Source organism: Tursiops truncatus, chromosome 1, assembly GCF_011762595.2.
Source record: "Tursiops truncatus isolate mTurTru1 chromosome 1, mTurTru1.mat.Y, whole genome shotgun sequence".
Classification (NCBI taxonomy): Eukaryota; Metazoa; Chordata; class Mammalia; order Artiodactyla; family Delphinidae; genus Tursiops; species Tursiops truncatus.
In genome coordinates, this window is record NC_047034.1 from 161,117,781 (window position 1) to 161,145,542 (window position 27,762).

Below are 27,762 nucleotides of genomic sequence, written 5' to 3' on the forward strand. Positions count from 1 at the left end.
GCCCCGCCCCGCGCCGGCGCGCTCCCCGGCAAGCCCCGGCCGGGCGGGAAGCGAACGCGCGCTCCCTTCCGTTACCCTCCTCTTGCGGGAAGGGCGGGGGAGGCTGGAGGCGCGTGCTCGCGAGCTGCGTGCTCGCGTACGTCGCCGGGTTCGGCTGCGTCCGTCCCGCCGCCCGCCCGTTGCCGCCGCCGCCGTCGCCGCGCTTTCGCTTCGCCGGCCGCCGCCTAGGGGGGCTGGGGCCAGGCCAAGCCGCCGCCGCCGAAGCTGTTGCCGGGATGCCACGGGTGTACATCGGCCGCCTGAGCTACCAGGCCCGGGAGCGCGATGTGGAGCGCTTCTTTAAGGGCTACGGGAAGATCCTGGAGGTGGATCTGAAGAACGGGTGAGGAGGACGGAAGAGGGGCCTGCCGGGTGGGGACGGGGCCCCGGCGGTGGCGGGGAGGCCGCGGGGACGGGAGTGGGACGCCTACCCCGCGCGGAGCTGCCGGCCTGCTCCGGCTCCGCCATAGTCGCGGCGCCTCGGGGGCGCGGGTAGGCCCCAGTTCCCACTGCGCCTGCGCGGGTGGGGGTGTTGGAGGGATAATGGGAGCGATGGTGAGGCTCTGAGTGGGACGGGAAGAAGGAAAACCTGAGTGGGATTGGGGCGCTGGGAGGGAGGGCACAGCTCCAGGGCTCCGGGGAGGCCTGGGTTTTTCCTTCCCAGGCGCTGGAGCCGGAGCCTGGTTCATCTTCAGTAGAGACCGACCTTTCCCGCTCTGAGGGCTGCTGGAAACAAACAGATTTCCTTCTCCCTTTTCACGAACTCTTCCCCAGTCTAATGGATCAGATGGTCACAACGCATCTCTCCCGGGGACTGGAGCTCTGAAGGGACGCCCTTTTTAGACTTGCCATGTGCTACACTTTTTTGGGCGGGAGACTCTAGTTTGAGTAGTCTAGGGACGGTTTCGAAAGTATCGGCTTGCGGTGCTGAAAGCCTTCACCGTTCCCTCTACAAGGGTAAATTAAAGTCTTAGCCTGCTATCTTCAAGACTGCGTACAGAGTTTCCATGCTGGGGTTTCCGTTCTCCAACTTGCCAAAAAATTGTTTTGTCGTTGTAGAATTTGTTAGAGAATAGTGGCCCCCGTGACTAGTCAACTAGTTGATGTAGACGGAGACCTACAGTTTAGGAAATTGCTAACTTACTACCCACCCGGGTATGGTCTGTTACTTGTATTCCTAATCTACTTTGGTAGAGCAGGGCCCGCAGGGGCTACAAGTTTCAGGGGAAGCATGAGGAGTCAGCCCTGGAGAAGATATTCTACGGGGAAAACTGTGAGAACCGGGAAATGTTAGGTAGGACTTCAAAGACATGGATATAAAAAAATAAAAGGAGTGGGGGGAAGCATTTTAGGGTACTAAACCTTGGCTGTTAGAAGAACTCTTGGCTTTCTTTTTTTTTTTTTAAGATCTACTTTGCAACAGGTCTGATACAGCTAGAGTTTACTCCCCAATGTAATACTAGCAACTAACACTTGAGAAGTTATAAAAGATACCTGAGTTGAGCATTTGAGAAAAATTGGAAGCTACAATGTACTCAAACTCTTGGCTGAGTTTAAAATTTTAACAAGTCATTTCAAATTGATTGTTAGGAAGATCACCTTCTTACTAAGGAAAATGTCCTCCATCAAGTGTTTATTATGAATGCTGATTTCTTTTAGAGTAGAAGGTTTAGGAAGTTACTCATTTTGTTCAATAGAGCTTTCAGTTCTTAAACATACTAGATAAAGTGGGCAGGGGGTTGTTCTTGTGATACATATCATATGTCTGAACAGTCAAGTTCAAACTCCCAGTTTTCTTCAGAGCCCAATTAAGTTGACAGTAAATTTTGTGGGGAAAGCATGGGTTTTGAAAGCAAACAGGCCTGGGTCAAATCGTAGCTTCACCACTTACTACCTATGGGCAAGTTACTTCTCTGATTCTGAGTTTCCTCATCCACCAGGAAAAGGAAGATTAGAGATAATAGTTGTAAAGCATTTGGCTCATAGCTGTAAATGGTAGCTATAATCAAAGGGATTTGACCTTGATCATAAGGAGACATCTTAGCTTAAGTGTTTAGTAACACGAAGCGTATTTGGTGAGGTCTGTTCTCTAAGGTTACTCAAGTGATAGTGAGCAGAAAATGATGTTGATGTTAATAGGAAAGCTAATTAATGGAACAAATATGTTGATAACCGACAAGATGCCTCTACTGTGCTAAATGAAGGGAGGAGGCAGAAAACCAGTTCTGCCCTTGAGTGAATTAAGTGCTTGTGGTTATAACATACACTTTGAGTTAAGCAGTGCTTGCTCTCAATTTAAACTCACGAAGTGAAACTTGGAATGGTTTGTCTGAAATAGGCTTTGAAGTGTGGATTGACTGGGGCTTGAAGTGTCTGGGAATAGTGTATGTCATAACTGGTGATGGTAGAATAAGGAAGAATTTTGAGATATAATAAACAGTCTAGCTTGGATTGAGTCTCATGAATGATCTAGAAGTTTAACAACATAAATCAGAAACAACTGTAAGATTTTACACTAGACATTCAAAATCGTGGATAGTAGTTCAAATGCTCTGGAGGGAATAATTGAGCAGCCTGAGAAATGGTGATCTAAGAGGAAGACTCGATCGATCCTTCCAGGACCCTAAATACGTGGGTCTCTTGGGGAACTATTCATTTTTACAGTTGTGCTGCTAAACCATGGTATGCATGAAATCTGTGATTGAAAGTCAAGGGAATGAAGAATGGGGAGTCATTTTAGGGATTTGAAGGCAGGTGTGACAGTCACCAAACAGGTGCACCTCCTGGTAGCATTCAGGAATCATTGCAGAGGAAAATGACTTCTGAACAAAGGGCCAATGGTATATAGATGTATTTCAAGCAATTGACTGGATTAGATGGCATTAGCACAGAGGAGTTTGAAAGGAGGGCATAATTTAGCAACATGTGTAAGCTTATAGTCCTGGAAACATAGGAAGGATAGTAGAGCCCCTTGAGAAGCCTTTTTAACATATCTGGATTGTGATTATTAGTAACTGAAACTCAAAAGATTTTGGATGGTTAGGGCTTTGAAGAATTGCTGAAGAGTTCAAATTTGTAGAAGTGAGATTTATCAGTAGACAGTAGCTATATTGAGCTGAAGGGTTGTAGGTAAGTTCTGAATTAATTAAGTAGGCATAAAGCAGTGGTATAATAGAAAGTTGACCAAATGAGGCAGCAGATGAGCTCTCCAAAGGAGATTTAGTATCCAGGAGAACATTTTATGGACCCTCTTGGGATTAGGAGAAGGGAGATGTATGCAGTAGTGTATTGCCTGCTTTTATTGTACCAGGTAACCCTAATCTAGATTGCTTTAGTTTTAGAGAACTCCTGGAAGGATGGTTTAGTTTGGGACCACGAACATGACATAAATCTCCCACCACAACATAGGCCACTCCAGATCCCCTCTGGTCTCCTCCATTTGTATGTGCCACACTAACGCCAGCAAGAGCCACGGTGGGCCAGGGGTCAAGGAAGCAACGTTATTAGCAGCTGTTTACAGCCTTCCAACTCTGGTAACTTTTGCTGTCTTTGATTATTTGTGAATTCTGTGAGCTTTCTTTTTTATTAGTAAATCACTTTTTTCATGTAAAATGTAGATTTTTTTTTAAGTACAGTAATTTTGCCACAAAATATTGTGGTTTTGGTCTCAGATCTTTATATTTTAATTTTGCCATATTTTAGTCAATGAATGAAACATATCACATCCTAAGATTATTTTTGCCTAGTAGCTGGACAGGTAAACCCCCAAACCATTGAGGGTTTGGGGGGGTTTTGGTTTTTTGTTTTAGTTGGTTAAATGTGTGAATTAAAGCTCTCCAGGGAAACTTGGCTATAAATTTCAGAACCTTTGTTTCATATTACAGACAGTGAAATTGTGAACAGCCAGAATTTTCATGGATGTCCTGGTTTGTGTAGTTGGATTTTCATGATATCTAAGTATTACCAAGAAGTTTTTTGTTTTCACCCTCTGTTTTAAATTCCTTCAAGTAGAAGCTACCCCTTAGTTAATATTTTAAATATGTTATGGCTTTCAGTGAGTCAAGTCGTTGTTCTTTTTGTCCCTGAGCACTGTAGGGCACTGTTAGGCCTGAGATACTGGGATGAATCTCTGCCAACCCCAGAACTTATAAAGAGATTTTCTCTTTTGACTGAATCCTTGATGAGAGCTTGTTTTTCTTGTCTTTTAAAGAGGCAATAAGGAAAATATAATTGATGTTCCAGGTTATTGGTTTCTGGTTAATTGAACTGGTAGTTTAGTATTAAAAACCCATTCTTGGGAACTCCCTGACAGTCCAGTGATTAGGACTCTGTGCTTTCACCGCTGAGGACCTGGGTTCAATCCCGGGTCAGGGAACTAAGATCCTGCAAGCTGCATGGTGTGGCCAAAAAAAAAAGGAAAAAAGCCCATACTTAATCTGTGTAACATTTCAAAATAGTATGTATTTATTTCTGATTATAAACATTTTACATATTTATTGTACATTTTTTTAAATATAGAGGACAAAAAATGAAAGATGACAGTATCGGCACTTTGAGACTTTGTCTTTTTCCGCACACAGGTGTATGCACTTCTTAAGCCTCCCCGCCTCCCTTTTTCACATTGGATTCGTACTGTACGTTCTGTTTTGTAACCAGCTAACAGCCTGATCCTTTTGTCGTTAAGTGTTCTCCCACAACCTAATTCTTAAGGGCTACATAGTATTCCCACATATAAATACTATTTAATGTACATAAGCAAAACCATGTTGCAAGACATTGCGGTTGTCTTTGGTTTTCCACTATTTTACACGTATATAACGCTGTGGCAAATATCCTTTATGTAAATCTTAGGGCAGATTCCCGAAAATGGACTTTGGAGTCAGAGTGTATATAGCTGTCCCTCAGTATAATCACAGGATTGGTTCCAGGACCCACTGCAGATACCCAAGTCTACGGATGCCCAACTCCCATAGTCGTCCCTCCACACCCACGGGTTCAGCCAACCCAGGATATGGAGAGCTGAGTGTACACATTTTTAACTTTTGCTACCTTTTGGTTTCCATGGTATTTGTTTATATTTTCACCTGCCGTATTTCAGAGTTCCTATTTTTCTGAATTCTCAACTACTCTTGATCATAATTTTTTAATATTACGACTTTTTAATTAGAATGTCTAAAAATATATATTAGGAAGTTGTCTTGCAGCCTTTAAGCCTTATCTGTTTAGCCTACCAAGCATAACAGGTTCAAGAACTTTTTTTAGAAAATAAGTTTTTGACTGATTAGAAAATAAATACAGGTGCATTGTAGATAATTTAGACAATACCAACAGCAGAAAGTAGAAAAGAGGTATCATTAAGAATCCTTTTAACATAGACAAGGTCTTATGTGCAATTTGATGTCCCACTTTTTCTGCTTAATTTTTCTCATATATTTTTTCTGTTACATTAAAATCTTTCTCATAAACATCATTTAGGGCTGCATAAAATCCATTGTATGGCTGTATCATGATTTACCCAACCATTCCTCCTAGGCTGTCTCTCAATTCTTGCTGTTCTGTATAACCTTGTGATGGATATCACGTGCAAAAAACTTTGCATTTTAGTCATTCCTTAGGACGGATTCTATGAAGTAAAATTCATGTGTCACAGTAGGAGTGAACACTTTGAAAGCTCTTGATGCGTACAGCCAAATGTCCTGCCAAGCTGTGCCAGTTACACTTATACCAGCAGTGCGTGAGCTCGCCCGTCATGGCAGCCTCGCCACCACTGCGCCGGCCGTACTGTTTAGAGTCTTCGCTAATTTAACAGGTGAAATGGTTTCAGGTGTTTTAACCAAGAGCTTTTTCTTAAACAAACAAGAAATCATGAGAAACAGGGCTGTGGATTAAGTAGCATTCTGTCATTGTTTTATTCATAGTATCGAATGTAACTTACAAATGTGACCAAGTTGTTTTTGTACTGAAGTCTCTTGCTGAGGTCAACATACCTCGCCCCCAAAATATATTAGGTATGTTACTTTTTTTCTTAAGCCATGGGTAATTTTTAAATTTCTGTCATTTTGAAAAGTCATTGCCAAGAAACCATACTGTGCTGCGGTTTGACCAAATGTTACCACCTTAAACTGCCCTGGCTTGAGACTTCCACTCCTTGTTCCTGGTTTCCCAGTCAGTTTGTGATAAGAATAAACATCGTCTGTAATTACTTGGCCATGTCATTTAAAATCCCTATTCCTCAGTTTAATAGCTTGCTCCTCCCTTCCTTATTGATGTATCATGAATAAAAAGGCCATGTGAAGTATTTTTCCCTTCTTAAAAGGTAGGCACAGGATGTAGACTAGATAAAATGTGGTTTGGGTTTACGGTATTTTTGGATACATCGAAGTAACCTAAACAGCAAATTGGTTTTTTGTTGTTGTTTTTTTTGTTGTTGTTGTTTTTGCGGTACACAGGCCTCTCACTGCTGTGGCCTCTCCCGTTGCGGAGCACAGGCTCCGGACGCGCAGGCTCAGCAGCCATGGCTCACGGACCCAGCCGCTCCGTGGCATGTGGGATCTTCCCGGACCGGGGCGCGAACCCGTGTCCCCTGCATTGGCAGGTGGACTCTCAACCACTGCGCCACCAGAGAAGCCCGCAAATTGTATTTTGAGATCCTCGGAAGAAAGGTGCTCCAAGCATCTGAGAGAATACTATTGGGGGTGGTATTTATAAGTTTGTAAGCTAACACTGAAATTTTAAAATAAGTGTTGTCTCTAGTTTGTACTGACGGGGAAACTGAGGCACGGGGGATTAAATGACAGGGCCAAGGTTACAAAATGAGTTATTGACAACTCCGGAAACTGAAGATCTTTCTTATTCACATACCAGATAGAGCATGGGTGGTGTCAGCCAAAGTTGCTCTCGTGCTGTTTCCTTCCAGACGATCCATTCCTGTCCTTTGGGGCTTGCCTCCAAGGGTGAGTAGGTAGTTCAGGTTCCACAGCCTGAAGTCCTTAGTCTCTCTGCAGAGGCTTCCAACAAGCTGCCAAGTTACTGCCAAAAGTGAGGCAGGTGCTATTTTTTTTATGACGTTGGCCCCAGACAGAGACTGCTACTGATTCTCCTCAGGCTACTCTTTGCAGAGCTGAAGGGTGGTATCAGCTTTGTGATAGCTGACCAGGGTAAGATCTGTGCAAGTAAATGCAGTGAACAGTCTCTGTCCTGTTGTCATAGCTAGGGCTGTCTGGTCTTGGAGTATCCTGAAGGTGAGGGATCGATTGTGCCCTGGATTTGCACACCTGTATTTTGAGGAAATGCCCTACATGACCTTTCCTGTGTGTTGAGATGAAAGTCTAGAGGTCCTGGAACTGCACATGATGCCTGAAGAGCCACTTAAAGGGCCCTCCGCCAGGGCCCCAACCATGTCTTGTTCCTGGGTGCCAGATGGGGGCCTCCATGAACACAGACCTCCAAGGCCTAGAGAGGGGGAAACTGGAGGAGGGAGGTTTGAATTCAGCCGTCAGGAGTGAAAGAGGTGAGCGGGAGGCTTGGGTGAGGGGTCAGGAACCACAGACCAGATGAACTGACTTTGAGAAAAGTTATTTCATGTGGATGAAATGAAACTATTGATCCATTAATGTTTAAGGAATTTGAAACATCCATTAAAATATAAAGTGAATTAAATGACTGATTTTCAAGGGAAGGGCATCCCCAAGAAATAGCATGGGGAGTGGCATCTTTAACCAAAAAGAAAAAGAAACAGGGACTGTGGGGTGGTTATGAGGGACATGGAAACAGCCAAGATGGTCCCAAGAGGCATAATTTCTAAGAGGCTTTAACATCTGTTACCCTGCCTATAGTGTGGTTTTAGAGGTAAGTACAAACTGGTTTTGTTTGTAGCTTTGGTGTGGAATCAGGTAGTGTTGTCTGCTGAGTGTACACCTTTACTTCATTAACTACAAGTAACAGTGATTCTATCTTACGTTCTAGGAGTTTTATTCTAAATTAGCAATATGACTTTCATCTCTTGAGTTTTTAAATTGTTTTTAATTTGTGATTGAGTCTTCCTGAGCTTTAGTGTGTCATCAGGGAATAGTTGATCTCTTTTCTTGTGAGACCTGTTAATTTCATTTACCCTTAGTGTGGATAAGTGTCAGAAAATTGAAATGTACACGGGTATGATTATGTTTGCTCCCCTTTAAGGAAAGCAGCTCTGTTGACTTTAAAAGGTCACAGTGAAACACTTCATTATGACAGAGGGGTTATGGTTGTGATAGTTTGATCCACAAACTATTTGCAAGTATGTTGCTTCCTGCAGGTAGTCCCATTTTATAGGGTAGAAATATGGTAGCAGCCTAGTAAAAGTGAATTTGCTTAGTTCATTTTTGAAAGGCTTTTGGATAGTTGAGACAAAATGGCAAATATGCCCATAGACCAGTTACAAAGTAAGACTAGATTTGAAATTGGGTACAGATTCCTCTCTTCCTCCTGCTTTCTGAAGGAATTTTGTATTATCACTTAGTTTTTAGAATAATGATTGTTTCTGTTCTCTTTTCCTCACTCCAGTATGTGAATATTCCTTCAGAGATGGGCTGGTATTTTCTTAATGATTTGTTATCTTTCTCTATTTTCCTAGACTGGTGTTAAAATTTTGATAACTGACATACAGGTTTGGTTCCACTATTAGCTTACAGGATGTTCACAACTTATTAATTAGTACACATCAGATGCAGAAATGGTATTTCTTGCCATTTAATATTTCTCATAAGATGCTAATATTCATGTGGGCATTTGTCTTCCACAGCATATAATTTGATGTAACTGATTTTCTGTGCTAAAGCTTGTGTTTCTTAAACTGTTTGCTCTATGGACCACTTCTTTCCACTGGTGTGGAGATAGTAGAACATGGTGATGGAGTGTTGATTTTAGGTTAGGACCGAGGGTTGAAGAATCCCAGGTGTTGGGTAGCCTTTACTTAACTGCTGTAAGCGTTCATTTCTTCATCTATGAGATTATGAGTAAATCTCAGAGTTGTGAACATTATTATAAAGGATTTTGAAAAGGGAAAGAGTCCTGGTGGGCTAGAGTAGTCATGTTAATAGTGGTTTGGAGTTAAATCAGATCATAGGTGGCTGTCATCTGCAAAGTACTTTTCTGGTTGCTGCCGTAATCTTTGTATAATTGGAAGTCTGTAAACTTTATAGCATTCTTTGATTTCTCATCCATTTTTTTCCCACACCATTCATGCTTATATTTTTTGGTCCCGGTCACCATTCCTTACAAAACTAATTAAATGCATTCTTAAATACATAATACTGTCAATATCCATTCACATCTACCACCTCTAGGCCAAACCTTCCATCATCTCTATGCTGGTCTAATTTTTGCTGAGCCTTAAAACCAAAGACAGATTCCAGGGGTTAATATGGGGCCTCCAGAATGGGGATTGCACAGAATAATCTTATTTTTCCTCTATTCTTCTAGTCTGTTATGTTCTGAACCCACACATGTTTTCGGAAGGACCAGATGGCTGACACTGGCTAATGGGAACCAAAAGACGAGTGAAAGTAACCTGGTTGTCACATACTCCAAGCTTAGGGGTTCTTCACCTGCCCCAAGATCAATTTCTTTTTTCCTCTGGAGAATTGACCCAGCTGTATCAAAAAACGTTAATACAGCCTGGCTTATCTAAGGTTAGATTATCAAGTCAAGCAGCAGCATTTGTTGAATTTCAAAGGATTGTGCTCAGGACTGTGGGAGAAAAGAAACAGCTGCCTTTACAAAGGCACTGTGACCTTGTGGTTAAGAGCTTGGGTTTTGGAGTCAGATGGACCTGGGTTCTAATCCAGCTATACCGCTTAGGAGCGCCTTGACTACAAGCCAGTTGCTTAGCCTCTCCCAGTCTCATTTTTCTCATTGTAAAATGGGAGTAATAGTAGTAGTAGTAGTGCATTCTTCGCATATGATATGAGGAATGAATGAAATATTATAGATGAATTATTTACTGTGTGCCAGGCACTGTTCTAAATATTAGCCTTTGTTAATATTAAAGAGCTCATAATCAAATGAGAGGATAAGCACAAACGAAAAAGAACAAGGCTTGAAAGGTCACCAGAACATTATCATGTAAAACATAAAATTGAATAGAAGTGCTAATGCTAAAGACAGTGCTAAAATGCTTAGAGTCTGGCAAGTTTCTGAGACTTCATGAAACAGAATTCTCAAGTCTATGGAAGATGGTTGCTGTGATTCACCTTGCGTAATCAAGGCATTCCAGGTTTAGAGAATGGCATCAACAAAGATCTTTAGGAGTCAGTATAGACCTCTGAGCAAAAGAATGATAAAGCAGCTGACTTTCCCCACTACATTTAAAGAGACAAGTTGACTAAGTAAAAATAGCCATATTCTTGAACGAAGGAAGGTGATCACACAGGAAGAGACCGCCCTGGGGGCCCAGCAGAAAGAGCACACTGTAAAACTAGGCAGTGCACTAAGTGGGCAACCAGAGAAGAACAGCCAAAGGCAATGACAGTGTTTGTAGGAGTGAATCAGGTGGTCAGGGGACCGAGAAGAGAGGAATCATGAGGTAGGTTTTCTTCTTTGAAGGTGGGGAAAGATCAAGTGCAGACTGAGCTGTGGCCAACGTTTGCAGACCAGGAGTCCACACTAGCTCTAAGCAGAGAGCCCTTGGTGTGCGGGAACTGCCAGTTTGCCGACGCGAAAAGAGCCCCAGACTGGGTACTGGTGAGCCCTGAAGCCGCACCCCAGCTCTGCCACTCAGTGAGCACGGGTAAGTCATCCACCTTCCACGGGTGGCCGTGATGGCCCTCCCTCCTGAGGCTAAAGAGAGGGAGGCCGGAATGCCCAGAGCAGCCTCCTTCCTGTCTCAGGATAAAAAGGATCTCAGGAACCCACTTCGTGTGGTAGGAGCTCCTAGTGGTGGGTTATAAACAACCCTCGGTTACTGGGATAGTCAAATTGCAACCATAATCCGTGACTCAGAGCAGTGAATGTGACATTGGTTAATTCTACTTTGAGGGCCTGACCACTGCTTCCCTGGAATTTTGCAGACCTTTGGAATTGGGGGCACTTACATGGTTGTCACTCACAAGCTTTCTCTGAGTTGGCCTCACCTGAGCACTAGAGAGTTGGTTGCAGAAGTGTCTTTCTGCAGTTTACCAAGCACTTTATGCAGAGAGCGAGAACTTCCGTTTTTTATTACTATCCTGTTAGTGTGCCCTAACTTTTTTCACCTCATAACACAAGCTGGCTGAAGCCTAGGATCAACACTGAGTGCTTTGAAAGAGAGCTGTTTGATTCCTGTTCACTGAATGCCGTTTCTTTCAGGGTAGATTTAAGGGCTCTGCCCTTAAAGTACATTGCTGTTGACCCTAGTTTCAGGGTTCAAGCCACCCCATGGGTTAACTTCAACAGATGAAAATTTTTCCTTGGCTACAGCAACATCCCTAATCCTGACCAGCCATGGAGAGGTTCGGTTCTTGCAAGGAAAATGAGTGAATGTGGGAATGGCTCACCACATTGGGAAAACAAAACTCACATCCTGCTGATGGTTGGCTGAGGACTGTCATGTCCACATACAAAGAAAAGCATGTGGCACAGTTTTAGGACAAAGGTGAGCAGAGATCCACCGTGGAAAGGGGCAAATTTTTCTTATAGAGAGAACATCCAAGGCGTGCCCCGGCGGTAAGCAGTACTGGCGGGTGACAGCAGGCACACGCATGGAGGCTTGCTTTCCCTCGCTCCTCGTCCCCACGCCCCGTCAGTCAGCTGGTGGTGCGCACCCCCTTAGTCATGCCCTGTTCAGTGAAGATGTTTGGAAGACGGAGATGGCCCTAAGCCATTTCTGGAAGGGTGAGATAGACTCCCCAGCCTCTTTAGTAGGACATACAGCGTGGTATTTGGGACCATTGGTGTAGGTTATTAGATCAGGGGAAGACTGTTCAGCAACAACACAACCTCAGGTGGTAATTTTTCTTGGGTGAAAAAGTGTGATTAACATTTTGAAAATTGAAGTCTTGGAGTACTTTAGTTTTAAAAACATGTCATTCCAGTTCTAGAATTTCAGAGTTCTGACTGATAGTCTGAGCAGTAGTACATCAGCTGTTGAATGAGGAAGACCAGCACATTGGCAGTGGTTTAAGAATGGACTGAAGTTTAGAACAGCCCACGTAATTCAACGTGGCTTTTGTTTGTGGTATCCAGAATACCTATCTGTAGTTGGTAAGAATCATGGTGCCCACTTTTCTTAGCAAATGGCAGTAATTCCTCGGCCATCATTTTTTGACTAAATTTTTGTTGGGATTAAATGTGATCTAGAGGAAAAGAGTGGGAAAAGGCAATAGCAGAGAAACATTGAAGAAAGGAGTTTTTCTTTTAATTGAAAACATTTACATTTAATAGTTAGGCCATGCTTTTTGTTCTTTCACGTAGGTGCAGAGAGAAAGGTCGAAAGATACAACATCTGGGAGTCAAGCCAGAGGAGGCACATTGGTGGGGTTTTGGTTTGGTTTGGTTTTTATCAGCCCCTACCTTAGAGGGATTTATTAATTTGTCGTAGATTCATTCTCCTGAATTCCTTCATCTTCTTCATTCTCATACTAGAATTACTGAAAGATGGTTGTTTTTAATAGAGAAGAGGAGGGGTGTCTGCAGCTAGAATTGAGAGATTTATCTGCTGGGTTATGTTTGTAAGGCTTATCTACAGGTCACACCAGAGATATGTCTACGTAAATACACACATGCCGACACATAGTGTGTGCACACATGAATGCGTGTATTTTATATCCCTCCTTTGACAAATGATTCAAAAGGAGAGTACTTTTTGGGAGAGGAGATTAAAGCACAAAGGGATGTTAAGATCGATTTAGAAAGATTCTCCCATGTTACCAGGAAGAGCTTTGCTTTCTTAAAGGCACTAGAATTTAATTCAGAGACAGTTAAACTATTTAAATAAAACTAAAATTTCATCCCATTGTTAAGCCAGAGGAAGACTAATTTTCATTTTAACTGTCAGACTTTTGATGTTAGGAGAAACCTCAGAGATACATAGTGTAGCTCCCTCATTTCACGGATAAACTAGGATCCAGAGAAATAAAATGATTTAAATGTGCTTTTCAGAGTTGGTTTATTGCAGAACCAGGACTAGAACCCAGGCCAGTTCCTGCTGCTCCAGTCTTAGGTAGAGTTCTGGAGTCATGCCACAGGCTTTGAATGTCAGCTTTGCTGTTTTATTATGCACATTGTTTAATGCGATGTGCCTCAGTTTCCTCATCTGTAAAACAGATAACAGTACCTGGCTCTTGGGTATTGTGATTATTAAATAAGATAACATTGTTTAGTACATAGAGATTACTTAATAAATATTAAGTACCATTTTATTGTTGCTATCTAGTCTTCCTGCCTTAATTGGGGAGCCCATTCACTCCACTTACTTACCAATTACTCCAGTTACTTACCGAGTGAAGTGATTCTTGCAGTAAAACTGATCTAAATAAACAGTGATGTGGTAGAAACAACCACACACTGATCTGGTCTTTACTTTGCTCTCAGAACAGGAATCCTATCAGGTATGGTTTATGGTGCAGGAGTATATTTGGTTTAGTCTTCCAGGCCCACCCAGCATGTCAGTGACAGAGAGAAGTGACAGTCAGGTTCCTGATTTAATCCTTGGACTGGACTTTGACACTAAAATGTTCCAAATAGATTTTGTGGCTTTTCACAGAGTAGTAGCCAAGATTTTTCTGTGAAATAAATTTGATCTTAAGTCAGCTGTTTTAATAAGTTACTAGGATATCCCCAAAATGTGGCTAAGTAACTTGCTTGTTGAAGAAAACGGGGTGTTCTGTGACTTCTTTATTTAATCCTCGGGAGTCAGCGTTGTCCTTATGACATCACATCAGATGAGTTAGGGGCATTGAATGGTGCCAAGCCAGTGTGAACTCTTAGAGGGGCATGGAGGCCATTTTATCGTGCCCGTGTTGGATGTTTTCTCTCATCCCTCTATACTTGGCATCTGGGCAGGTGGACAAAGCAGACCTGTAACCAATCTTGACAACTAAATTAAGGAAGGTACTCTTGGGGACAGGAGGTATTTTATGATCTATTTAGGAATAAACCAAAGCAGAAAGTAGTTAGATTTGATTTTTTTATTAGCTCTTTTTTATTTATTTTGTCTCTAAAAATGATAGTATAGGCTTCCTGATGACTCACTCTATTTAGGAAAGAAAAAAGTAGCTGCAATATATTTTAATCTATTGAAGATTTTTAATGATCATAAAGCACTTTTTAACATAGGAAGGTATTGATTTGGAGAGGCTTTACTTTGCCAAATATGACAATCATGGTCAGAATCATTCTTATTACGCTGCTCGGCAATTCCAGCTTATGGAAGTGTGAAACCATGTTTTAAAGATTTCATAACCCATAAGTTGAGCCAGGTGTCTTCTGAATTGTGTTATTGCAGAACATTTCCCATTAAACACTGGGTGTTTCTGTGTTACTTTTCTTTAATGGAGTTGAGATTCAGTGCCTCTTAAAGTTTGAATGCCACTCATAGACATTTCAGCATAAAGAACCCTCCAAAGTTTTTAGCTGTACATTGTCACCTTGAGAGACTCTTGTTTGATAGAAACTCTTTAATCTTTAGTAAAGGAGGAATTCCTCAATTCTGAGTTCTCTCACTTAACATGTTGCTGAGTACAGCATTACATGCTAAAGAAACTGGAATAATTTTGGTCAGCCTGGATAAACTTCTGGCAAGTCTTGTAACCTGTTTTTAGTTCCAGTAGGTGTAAACCCAGAGGGAAATGGTAGTCAGTATCTGCCTATATACATAGCTCTGTTAGAGTTTAAAGATGTTGCTTGTAACTTGTATGATTAAGATGGTTTTAGTTTTTAGGTATAGGCAGTGCTCACAAAGCTAGACTTTTCACAGCCACATCAGAGCAAACTAAAAGTTTCTTGATAACAGTTGGTAGGGCATTTGTTTAACCTTGCTTATAAATATCTTGCAAATTTTGCCTTTTAGTTTTATAAGTTGTACTCTTCAGCAGGCATCAATAGGATTGGGGTAGGGGGTTGTTTTCTTTTGGATATATGTTAAACCACCAAACCTGTTTGCTGGGAAATTCCTAGCACTACTGTGTAAAAGAAGTTTGCACAGTTGTTTATAGATTTTAGAGAATTCCAGCCTACTTAAAGCCTCATGGAAATGAATTTGGAATATCATGAGGAAAAGAATAGCTCCAGATTTTTTTCACTGGTAGTTTCTAGAATAGTTAATGCACTTGTGACTTATTTGTTTAGGTAGAGAAATGGGAACTTTAAAAAAAATTTTTTCTTTCACTGAGGAGAGTCAAGGTACTGTGATTTATTTTTTTTTTTTAAACCTGGTTTGTTATTCCAAACATGATTTAACAGTTAAGACACAGTGCCTAAATGTAGGTCTAATTGTTCTCTAAGATACCACTTTGGGGCTAAAGCTAAAAAAAAAAAAATGAGTTTTTATGTAACTTGAAAGAGCAAATATTCAATCTTGTAGAATTATGTATTTTAATACCTTATACCAAGTATCCCTGTGGAGGTCTTTGCAGTTGCCACCAGCTACCTGGGGAACAGAAGAAGTGGTCTCTGTATATTTAGCCAGCCTCCTATTAGAAAGACAGGAGTCAGCCTTCAAAAGTCTCCCTGCCCTCTTGCAGTGCCTGTGGGCACAAAGCTGAGTGGTTTCTGCTTAAGGGAAGAGAAAGCTGGTCCGTAGTTTGCAAAACCCACCTAACCTTTGCTAAGCATGAACCTCATTGCTTTCTCTTTAATGTTAGTGAAGCTGGGTGTCAGAAGGGTGCCAACCAGGATTTTGTTTGCTTTCTTCTAGATATGGGTTTGTGGAGTTTGATGATCTGCGAGATGCAGATGATGCTGTTTATGAACTGAATGGCAAAGACCTTTGTGGTGAGCGAGTAATTGTTGAGCATGCCCGCGGCCCGCGACGAGATGGCAGTTACGGTTCTGGACGCAGTAAGCATTTAAAGGGCATTTGTATCAGTGACATGCCTCCGTTATTAAATGTTAATTTTTAAAGTAATTAATTAATTAATGTTACATTGAAATGTATTGATATTTAAGCCATTTGTTTTATAAATTTATGTATCTTTTTAAATGTAAAATTGCAAATAAACATCTTTAATAATGTTTAATTGTAATTAAATTAATGACATAAATTTCTTGTTTTAATACTTTATAATTATGTTTAATGATGTGTGTTTGTGTTGTTGTTTTTTTTCTCTGTAATGCAATTGTTTAACATAGATTTAACAAAGACCTCAATGTTTTAATTAAAAGAATCCTTTGAGGCTAAGATGACTGCCTGTTCCATTTGCTGACCTTGGGTTACCTTTCCATGCGTGGCTCTTTGAACCATTGTGGCCCTTGGCTGACCAAAAACAGGAAGCCATGTGACGACCGCAACCTTTCCCCATTAGACCTGGGTGGTGAGGATCCCAAGGGTTAGACACAGATGAGATTAAACTGAAATAGGTGCCTGAAAATCTTTTTTTCGTATAAAATGTTCACAAAAACTTTAATCACTGTGAGTAACACCAGTAACTGATTTAGTAATTTGGTTAGTTATTTCTAAATTGTTAAATTGTTGATAGTTTTTAATTTATGCATGTTAATTTTAAATATAAATATTAATGAATATACATACTTACAACTTTGTAAATTAAATTAAATTTTCATGTTAGCTGATTGCTCCTTTTTAAATCTAGATTAGAATTAAGGGTGGGGGTAGAGTTAAAATATATACTCTTTGGGGTGGGGGTAGATGGTATATTTAAGGGGAATATGTGCTGTATCATTTTTTCTTTTTCCTCCACTGAAGTAATCTCATCTATTTGAACCTTCCAAAGGTGGATATGGTTATAGAAGAAGTGGCCGAGATAAATATGGCCCTCCTACCCGCACAGAATACAGACTTATTGTGGAGAATTTGTCAAGTCGGTGCAGCTGGCAAGACCTAAAGGTTTGGGCCCTGTTAACCTTCTGGGTTACAGTTGGGCAGGAGTTAAAGTTGAGTTAAGGAAAGAGGTTATTTTATGCAGGCCCAGGCACACAGAGAAAACTTTCCCAAAGCATTTGGAGATTTTCCAATTAAAGTTTCCATAGGAACACAAAAGACACTGGAATCTCACTGCTACTGTATGTTATGGGGCCAGCATGCTAAGGAAAACCTATGTTATGTGAAATTTTCCTCTGTAGAGAATGTTACAGAGAGGTAACAATGTAGTTTCTCCCTAATAAAAGAAAAAACTGCAGCCAGCAGTTTGCTGCAGTATTAGTGCAAGTTTGTGTCAGCTTCCATTGTAGAGCCGCATTGGTGAAAATGACTATCTGACCCATGTTCTTTTCTAAGATTTGTTTTTCACTGAATATTTGTCCTGAAAGAGTTTTAATGTCAAAAAGTACAGTCCAGTGGTGTACTGGCCATGCAGTGTACTGATCACAGCTCGTTTTTTGAAAATGGTGTTGGTTTTTAATCTCAAAAGAGAAAAAACCTTATTGAGCGTGCCTTAACCTGGATGGTCTTAGGAGGGCAAATGTAAAGGTTGCTCAGAGTTTCCTATCTCACTTCTCATTTTTAGTCCATCATTAAACAAGTCATCTCTAGCAAAATGAGTGAGTATGTTTAGGTTCAGCAAAAAGTAGTAACTTATCAAAGCACTTTTACATCTTTTTTTTCTTTTTTTTTACATCTTTATTGGAGTACAATTGCTTTACAATGGTGTGTTAGTTTCTGCTTTATAACAAAGTAAATCTTTTTTCTTTTTTTCATGTGCTGTCAACAGTCTTTAGCGAACAAAGATAAGATCCAGAAAACGTTAATTCGCACAGTTGGTCTTAGCAGAAGAGCTGAGACTAAAACATATGCTGGTATTTTTTCTAGTACACTGTGTTGGTTGTCAGTATTACAGCAGGCCCTTACTGAGTGTCTGCCAACAGGACTGTCCTCTCTGAAGGAATGACTCCAGTATTCTGAGAGTTAGGATTGAACATTATGGGTAGAAACTAGAAAGGCTTTCAAACTTGGGGTTAAAATGGAGCCCAGCCAACGCCCTCAGTTGGTTTTATACTTCTGTGTGTTTGGCAGTTTCCCTCTCAGCAAAGGAGAGGAGTCGAGCCAATTTCCCAGGAAGTCAAGGGAGCCTTCAGAGCAGGACTTTGGAGCTCACCTGCCTGGATGGAATCCCAGCTCTGCCACTTATCAGTTATTTTACTCCAGCAACTTACTTTCCTCTTGCACTTCATATTCCTCAACTATAAAATGGGAGAAATATTCATTTCTACTCAGAGTTATTGTGAGAAATGAATGCATTTTTATATAAAAAGCCTAGAATGGTTCCAGGCACAAATGCTAGCTATTAATCACGGAAATGCAAAAATAAAACTAATGTAAGGTGGTATATTGTTAGTTTTTAAAAATGTATAAATTCATAATACCCAGTGGTGGCGTTGAGTTGAAATTTATAGAGTAGTGGCATTGAGAATTGGTCGTTTTACCCACGGTGCGGGTGGTGCTAAGAATTTAGGTCCTGAAGTCTGGCTGCTTATGTTCAGACCCCAGCTCCTTCACTTACTACCTGAACGACCTTGAGCAGTTTGCTTAAATCTCTTGTATTTCACTTCCCTGTAAAATAGGGATAATGATTGTATCTACCTCATGTGGCTGTAAATAGGACTAAGTTAATTAAATCCTACCTGTCATCCAGTGAACACTCAATATGTTAGCAGCTATTATTATTAATTTGGAAGTATGGCAACATCTCAACTTGCCCAGGACAGTCCCAGGTGTGGCATAACTTAATAGCATCTTCCTTTACTCTTAGATGTATCCCAGTTTGGATGATAAATTATATGGGCTCCCTGCCTTTTTCCCAGAGCGCCCATTCCTGCAAATAATTCAGCTGAAGTAAAGAAATTTTTGCATGAAGACGGTCATTGCTAGATTATGAATAATGGCCAAGGACTATATATAAAACCCAGAAGTCCCAGCAATTGGGAAACCCTCAGAAAAAGTATTGGACACACTAATTATGAAGAATGTAATGTATGTTAAGACATGTAAACATTTTATGATGCAGTGAGTAGAGGAATAGTATCCAATGGCATATAGTCAGTGTTTGTAACTTTGCAAAGAGGGAGAGGAAAGCAATAACAAAAATGAACTGCTATTGAATATTCATGTATTCATTCCACAACTGTTTATTATTGAGTATATATTATATATAAACAACATGGGGAAATTGGCCACAAGACCCCAGATTTCATTTTCTTTTTAAACACTAATCACATCTTCTCTTATTTATATATCACTTCAGTATTTATCTGTCATGTTAGTTGTATTCTCTCATTGGGTTATATTAAGTCCTCAAAGAGAATGAGGAAAGAGGCTTACAGTAGTGAAGGGACATGGGTGGTCATTCCACTTCAAAGCCAGAGCTGGAAAATATTGTTCTGTTGTCTTTTTGTCTTTCGTAATCCATTTTTGAATTTGTTTACCTTTTACCTTAGATATTTATCCACAGCTATACATGTTTTCAATAAGGATTTATGATGAAATGCAAAAGACCAGAGTTAAATGTAGTAACTTGAGCTTCTAAAGCTTCTGTAAACAAAGAACTTGCCACTATAAAATTTGGGAAATGATAGTTAACTAAAAAATTTTATATTCAAACAAAACTATTTAAAGAAACAGTTAAATTATTTATTTATTATCTCTACTACCCACCTAATGCCTAACACTTCAGAGAACCTCAGTAAATGGTCGGTGTGTAGTTGGAAATACTTAAGAGTCAACTTCATTCTGAGGAAAGCTAGCGTTTCTTCTAAAGGAAAGGGAAAACTTTCATTATGATGATGTTAGATATTTTCACAAAATGTGTCTTAACCTATTGGGGGATTTTGTTTTTCTTCAGGATTATATGCGTCAGGCGGGAGAAGTGACCTATGCAGATGCTCACAAGGGACGCAAAAATGAAGGGGTGATTGAATTTGTGTCTTACTCTGATATGAAAAGAGCTTTGGAAAAGTTAGATGGAACTGAAGTCAATGGCAGAAAAATCAGATTAGTTGAAGACAAGCCTGGTTCTAGACGACGCCGGTCCTACTCCAGGAGCCGGAGTCACTCAAGGTACTACTGATGTGTTGGCGCTTGCTGTAAATTCATTAATGAGCACATAGATAATCCATTTTCATTCTTCTGTTGAAGTCTCAGTACCGTGGTTCCGTCTGGTCCAGTTACTCAGAACTTTGAACTGAACATTTATTTGTAAAACTCTTGAACTCTTTTGTCATGAGTACAAATAGAAGTAAAGTCCTTTCTCTGACGCAGGTATCAGTGACCTTCTCTCACGTTTCTTCTTGGGTCCCCTAAATCATACCATTACTGGGGGTGAACATGACAACTCACCCCTTGTTACTCTCCCAGATACTCCAGCTACTCAGGAGTGGAGACTTTGTCTTATTTGGTGGCTGTTCTGCAGATGGGCGAGGCATTTGTGAACAAGACACACATGCTCTGTGCCCTCATGAAACTCAATCTAGTGGAGAAGATGGGCATTGAGCAAATAATTACCATTGTGATAAGTATGTCCAAGGGAAAGTACGCGGCCCAACTCGTCCAGAGAGCTGGCAGAGGCTTCCCTAAGGACATGTCGTAGAAGCTGAGACCTAAAGGATGAGTTGGACATGGTGGGCAGAGAGGGGGGATAGTGCCTTTTTAGCAGAGAGAGCAGCGTATTTTGAAGGCCCTGTCGTGGGGAAGGAGGAAGCAGAGGAGCGTGGCTTGAGATGAGGCAGAGAAGAGCGAGATCCTGCTGAGCCACAGGCCAGGTTAAGGGTTTAAGAGTAGCGGGAAGTCATTAGTCTAAGCTTTTCAGGTTTTGTTGTTTAACTCTTTATTATGGAAAACAATACATAAAGCATTAGAGAAAATATGAACCTTGAGTCCCCTTACACTTATCACCCATCCAGCTTCAGTATCTTTTACTTTGCCAGTCTTATTTCATCACCCCCTCCTGCTTCATTGTTTGAAGGCAAATCTAGACATCCTGTCATTCTGCCTATAAAGTGGATATCTCTAACCTTTTATTTTATAAATTTATTTATTTATTTATTTTATAAATTGATTGATTGATTTTTGGCTGCATTGGGTCTTCGTTGCTGTGCCTGGGCTTTCTTTAGTTGTATCATACAGGGGTTACTCTTCATTGCGGTGCACGGGCTTCTCATTTCGGTGGCTTCTCCTGTTGTGGAGCACGGGCTCTAGGCGCTTGGCCTTCAGTAGTTGAAGCATGCGGGCTCAGTAGTTGTGGCTCATGGGCTCTAGAGCACGGGCTCAGCAGTTGTGGTACACAGGCTTAGTTGCTCCGCGGCATGTGGGATCTTCCCAGACCAGGGCTCGAACCCGTGTTCCCTGCATTGGCAGGTGGATTCTTAACCACTGCGCCACCAGGGAAGCCCTAACCTTTTAAATAAAATTATGAGGCCATACCACAGCAACACATCTGTATTCAACTTTCCCCAATTGCCTCAAATATGTATGTATTTTTGTAGTTTGTTCATATTAGAATCCCAACTAGGTGTACACATTGCAATCAGATGACATGTGTCTTAATTCTCCTTTTAATCATGGCTGCATCCTCCTTCACCCTCTTTTTATTTTCCATCCATTTAGTTGTGGAAGAAACGGTTTTCTGTTTTGAAGATCTTTCCATAGTTGAGATTTTGCAGATTGTGCTCTTCTCGTGATGTTTAACACATCCCTTTATCCTGTCCCTCGTATTTTCCTATAAAGTCATAGTTAGGTCTTGCGGGCATTTAGAGTAAGGCCAGTATTTTAGCAGGTGCTTTGTACTTCCTGTTGCAGCACTTGTGTGGTGTCTGGATGCCCCACTTTGAATGGTGATAACATGCATCCCTGTGAGCCGTCCATTATCCAGTTCTGCACCAGTTTCCACCTAATAGTGGAATTATTAACATCTGCTGATAATCGTTACCTCGAGCCATTCAGCTGTGGTTGTAACATTCTGACTGTCTAGTTTTCTGTTCTTTGTGCATTTAAAGGCTGTAGTTCTATGAAGGATGATTTCCCTCTTCCACCCTTTTGCTACCACCCTAAAATAAATTTTTATAAGAAATGGAAAATAAAAATTGATACCTTTATTTACCAATTTCCAGTATATTGAATGTGCCCAGCAACACCCAAAGGTGGTGGTGAGGTTGCTTGTTTAGTATTATTTTGAATGAGTTCTTGGATCTTTGCATATTTAATGTTTGGTCCATTGCAGTCAGTTTGTTTTTGCTCAAATTGTTCTGTCTTTGGTCATTGGGAGCCCTTCAGGTTGGCTTCTCTGTCTTTTGGTTTTGTTTGATTTTTCTGTGACTGTGCTGTACTAAATATTTCCCCAAATTTTTTATTGCAGCATTTTCAAACATAAAATGTTGAAAGAATAGTTCATAAACACTCATATGCTCTCCTTATAGCTTCAACAGTTACTAAAATTCTGCCTTTCTCTCTGTATATTTATAGACACGCCCTATACATAAATAAATGTAGCATTTGAAGGGAGATTGTGGAGAGTGACACTTCACCCCCAAATACTTCAGCATGTATCTCCAAGAATGCAGATAAGCACAATTCTGTCTTCCAACCTAAGAACATTAACAGTGATCCCGTGAAGTCATCTAGCGTCCAGGCCGTATTCAGATTTCCCCAGTTGTTCATGGCTGTCCTTAGAGCTGTGTTTTCTCCTGGCCAGGATCCATCCAGTCATGTATTGCAAGGGGTTATTGGGTCTCTTCAGTCTGAAGCAGTCCCCCGCCTCATCCCCCCACCCCACCCCATGACAATTACTTTTCTTAGCTTTTTTTTTTTTTAAATACTGTCCCACATTCTGAATTTATGTTTCCTCTTTGTATTGTTGTACTTTATCCCCTGAGCTTCTATAAACTGGAAGTTAGGTCTAGAGAGGTGTGGTTGAGACACAGATTAAACATTCTGAGCAAGAGTTCTTTCATAGATGATAGTGCCCAGGAATCTTTGAAAGTCTCTTTCCATCATGATGAGAGGTTCCGTCTTTGCCTTTCCTGCCCTGCACCTGGAATTGGTCGTTTTCCCCAAGGGTTGCTTTTGGAAGGAAACGACAGAGTCCACAGTCTCGGCTTATTAGAGACTCTTTAATCTTGGAGGGTACAGCGGACCCTTGAACAAGCGGGGTTGGGGCGCCAGCCCTTCACATCCGCAGTGCCCACACCTGTGGATTCAGCCAGCCACAGATCGTGAGGTACTGTAGTGCGTATCTGTTGAAAAAACCCTGTGTGTAAGTGGCCCCAGGCAGTTCAGACCCATGTTGTTCAAGAGTCAGCTGTATTTTTAAAACAGCTCTCTGGTCTCAGTTGAATAAATAAGTGAAGGGCAAAAGTGTATGCAGGAAGACTGGCTAGGGGGCTGCTGCGGAACCAGGGAGAGTGGTGGTGGCTTGCTGGGGGGCAGCCGAGGTGGATGAACTGGAGAAGGTTGAGAGGAGATTCAGTAGTGCAGAAGAGGGTGAGGCAGAGAGGGGAGTCGAGGGTGGCTGTGGCTCCTCGTGTGAGGAACTGGTGAATAACAGTGGCAGCAGTGGGAATAAGGAAGGAACCCAGCAAACAGAACAGGTCTGGGGGGCAGTGGGTTCAGGAATGGAGGCACTATGAGTTTCAGGCAGGCCATCCAGGCGGAGTGTTTGCGGGTGACTGGATCTCTGGGCCCAGAGCACAGGAGAGAGTTCTCTTTCAGCTTTGTGCCTGGACACAGCCAGGGCCATGCATATTTTTTGATAGAAAGGATGTCTGAATTGACTCTTTTCAGCCAGCGTTTTGTCAGCAGGTATTAAAAACAAAAAAAACTTTCTCCCCTAGATCTCGCTCTCGAAGCAGACATTCTCGTAAGAGCAGAAGCCGAAGCGGCAGCAGCAAAAGCAGTCATTCTAAGAGTAGATCCCGATCCAGGTAGGTCTTCCTGGTATTCACGCAGGGCCCACGTGTACCGTTTCCCACTTTGGTGTTAATGGTGTTCCCAGTCTTCCCTCACCCCAGGATGCCCAGCTCTGGACTGGAGTCTCGGGGGTTCAGAAAGCAGTCCTTGGCCAGCACAAGCCGGGCTTTGTATTGTGGGGCACAGCTCCACACATAGCTTTAGTCTGTTCTTCTCATGAGCAGCCTGAAAGTACGAACTCACATGCGGCTTCGCCGTCCCCGTGTCTCCCCAGATCAGGCTCCCGTTCCCGGAGCAAGAGCCGCAGCCGCAGCCAGAGCCGCAGCCGCAGCAAGAAGGACAAGAGCCGGAGCCCCAGCAAGGACCAGAGCCGGAGCCGCAGCCGCAGCGCCGACAAGCGCCGCAGCAAGAGCAAGGACCAGGCCGAGGAGAAGGTCCAGAACAGCGACAGCACCGGCAAGTCCAAGAGCCGCAGCCCCAGCAGGCAGAAGAGCAAGAGCAAAAGCAGAAGCCGCAGTCAGGAGAGGGGCGCGCAGGAGAAGCGGGGCAGCGTGAGCAGGAGCCGGAGCCAGGAGAAGAGCCTGCGCAAGAGCCGCAGCCGCAGCCGCAGCAAAGGAGGCAGCCGCAGCCGCAGCCGCAGCAAAAGCAAGGACAAGAGGAAGGGGAGGAAGAGAAGCAGGGAGGAGAGCCGCAGCCGCAGCCGCAGCCACAGCCGCAGCAAGAGCGAGAGGAGCAGGAAGCGAGGCGGCAAGCGAGACAGCAAGTCGGGCAGCAGCAAGAAGAAGAAGAAGGAGGACGCCGACCGCTCCCAGTCCAGATCGCGATCCCGCTCGGGCTCGAAGGAGCGGGAACACACCAAGTCTGAGTCTGGCCAGAGGGAAGGCCGAGGGGAGAGTGAGGATGCTGGCGCCAATCAGGAGACCCGGTCCAGGTCGAGGTCCAATTCCAAATCAAAACCAAACCTCCCGTCAGAATCACGCTCCAGATCAAAGTCCGCGTCAAAAACCCGATCCCGGTCCAAGTCTAGATCCAGGTCTGCGTCCAGATCGCGCTCCCGGTCTAGATCCAGGTCGCACTCACGGTCCTAACTGGCTACGACCACAGCTGGAACTACCCGAGAAGTCTTTTGTACATGTTCGGTAGCCGTAGCGCAAGTGATTGAAGTAGAACATATGCCACTGCTGTACATTTTTAACTCCCTAATGGTGTGTCTACAATTGTTAAGTCTAAGCGCTTCCTCTCCGTAAAGCCTCCTGGCGTCAGGCCTTCCTGCTTGACTGAAAGCAGTCTTCTCTTTGAAAACCCCCTTTACTCATGGCCCACAGTAGAATATCCAAAATGCCTTGGCTTTGAGGCCTGGCCTTTCCTACAGGGAGCTCAGTACCTGGATGTCTTTAAGGCTGGAATGATGACATAGGTAGGTATGGTGAGTTCAACCATTTTGCCCTTGAATTGATGCCCTTTGATGTATGCCATTTAGTGAAAGTGCTAAGTCTTAAGTTTCCTACCACTTTGGTTTCATATTTTTGGACTTAACAAAGTTGTGAATAGCACAGTCGAGGAAAATTGATACCTGCAGTAACCCATAGGAAATGAACTGTAGAGTTCCATATTCTGGTATTGTGATTATATTGTTTTATATTAAAAAAGAAAAGAAAAGAATTTTTTTTAATTTTATTTTTCCCCGTCTTGCAAAGTATAGTGACCCCTGTTTCCATTAAATTTGAATAAAGACTATTTTTGCTTGACAAAATTTCATGGTGCTTGAATTGATGTTGCATTTCCTGATCTATCTTGCTATCTTTTTCTTAGCATAAAAAGTTCATGGTATAATGGCTGTTTTGTTCCTTGAGCTCACCCATGGGTAGGTAGCCAACACTTTTCCTGGAGGATTTTTCTCACCCAACAGAAAAAAGTCGAGTTTCTTAGGGGTTTATAAATCCTTCCTATCAAGACTCCTATGGCCAAGCTGATAAGTGAATCAATTTGGCAACTCAGAGCCTCACCAGATGAGCTCTTCACGAACAGAGTTCTTTCTTCTGTGCTGATTGTTGAATGTCTTGCCATGATGAATCTGAAGTGTAGGATACCTCATCACCTTAGAATTTGGATTAATCAAAACCAGGAAGAAAAACCATTCAGGATTACCCTTGTCCCACTCACTCTCCGCGTTACTTGTCTGACCTGTCTCTATAGGAGGTTCCAGAGATGATAGAGTGGTTCTGATCTGGTCTCCACCGTTGAGGGACTGTAGAGAGGCATTGATCAGAGCAGGAGGGAAGCTGGAGGGCCTGTGTGGCAGGCTGTGACAAGCTTGGGAGGAGAGAGAGCCCCTTTCCAGACTGCTGCCTGTGGACATACTGGGGGCTGTTCCTAGATTTAAAATGCTGTCCTGTTGCCTTCTATGGACCATACCCTGTACAACATGCTGGGAAGACACAGTCAGTGTTTCTTGCCCTCCTGGAGTTTGTGATCTGGTTGCAAATGATAAACACCACTGGGGTAAAGCGGGCATTCAGAGAAGGGAGTTGGAACTTCATCTGGATTTAGAGACATCTCGGGGGAGACAACACTTAGGCTGACCCTTTGGAGATGTTGGGGTGGGAGGCCTTCCTGTTGAAAGAAACATCTGCGGAGCAAAGCCACGGAGCTGGGAAAGCACCGGGCATGGGCACTCAAGGAACGTGGACTTTGATAATGGGGAATGAGAAGCAAGTTTGGCCAAGTGGATCACGTTAGAGAACTTTAAATACGAGGAGGAGGAATTTGGCCCTTGAGTTACGGAGAAGATACTTGAATAGAGGATCGGGTTGTAGAGCTGTGGAAGGTGGACTGACGGTAAGTGATGTGAGAGATCGGATGCAGGGAGACCAGCAGTAAGTGCAGGTGCTCTGGGGCCTGAACAGAGGCAGTAACAGGAGGGAACAAGAAAGATCAGCAGGTGACCTGGGGAAAGGAACTGTCAGAGGTGATCAAGATGGTGACACCTTTCTGAGGAATGGGGAAGATGAGGGAGAGGGGGTTCAGTTGGGGAAACTTGGCATTTAAGGAACAGACAGAAGCCAGACCAAGAAACCTCACTTCACCTCCCTGGAGCTTTCCCTGCGTTCTTGTGTCATGGTGACACGGTGATAACTCCAACCAGTAGAATTCCCATGGCCTCAGATCTTAGGTTGGTCTCCAGTAGGTGACAAGAATTCAACGTTCCCTAATTTTATCCCTGTAAGGATGGGAACGTTTCTTGGTTTTGTTTTTGTTTTTTACAAGTTTAAAATTTTTTCAGCCTTTTTTTTTTTAAGCCTTTTTTTTTTTTTTTTTTAATCTTGGCTGTGCCACATGACTTGCAGGGATCTCAGTTCCCCAACCAGGGATTGAATCTGGGCCACGTAAGTGAAAGTGCCGAATCCTAACCACTAGGCCACCGGGAACTCCCTTAAGCCTAGTTTTTAAAAATTCACCTTAATTTCACACAACTTTATTTTCCCAAATTCTCTTCCAAGCATTGTTCCTATTCATTCGTATTTTAGACAATTGTGTTTACATAATTTAATAAACTTTGTCACTATCACAAGCATTGGAAAGTTCTCATTAAATGTTTAAGGCACATTAATTCTAACTGATGAACTTCTTATTAGCACACGTCATCCCTAAGTATAATGGTATAGAAGTTCCATGTGTACATAGAATGCATTTGCAGT

The 27,762-nt window shown here is 42.3% G+C and overlaps 1 protein-coding gene across 2 annotated transcripts; it reads left to right on the top strand.

Moving 5' to 3' along the window:
• The first annotated feature begins 128 nt into the window (after positions 1 to 128).
• On the top strand, positions 129 to 25,817 carry SRSF4 (serine and arginine rich splicing factor 4). 2 transcript variants are annotated; one of them, XM_033839270.2, is made up of 6 exons: positions 129 to 382; positions 15,908 to 16,050; positions 16,944 to 17,056; positions 20,007 to 20,221; positions 23,989 to 24,078; positions 24,339 to 25,817. In XM_033839270.2, exons 1-6 carry the CDS (start codon positions 276 to 278, stop codon positions 25,150 to 25,152), a joined length of 1,482 nt encoding a protein of 493 aa, XP_033695161.1. In that variant the 5' UTR covers positions 129 to 275; the 3' UTR covers positions 25,153 to 25,817. The 2 variants fall into 2 exon arrangements, with proteins under 2 accessions (XP_033695161.1, XP_033695171.1); XM_033839280.2 differs by lacking the exons at positions 129 to 382; positions 15,908 to 16,050; positions 16,944 to 17,056 and adding an exon at positions 17,979 to 19,138.
• The last annotated feature ends 1,945 nt before the right edge of the window (positions 25,818 to 27,762 follow it).

What these genes read in the sequence shown, in the direction of transcription:
- SRSF4 (XM_033839270.2), top strand. Translation starts at nt 276, where the DNA reads ATGCCACGGGTGTACATCGGCCGCCTGAGCTACCAGGCCCGGGAGCGC. An exon ending in GCAGCTGGCAAGACCTAAAG is followed by an intron (nt 17,057 to 20,006) that starts GTTTGGGCCCTG and finishes GTTTTTCTTCAG; the next exon opens with GATTATATGCGTCAGGCGGG. An exon ending in AGGAGCCGGAGTCACTCAAG is followed by an intron (nt 20,222 to 23,988) that starts GTACTACTGATG and finishes TTTCTCCCCTAG; the next exon opens with ATCTCGCTCTCGAAGCAGAC.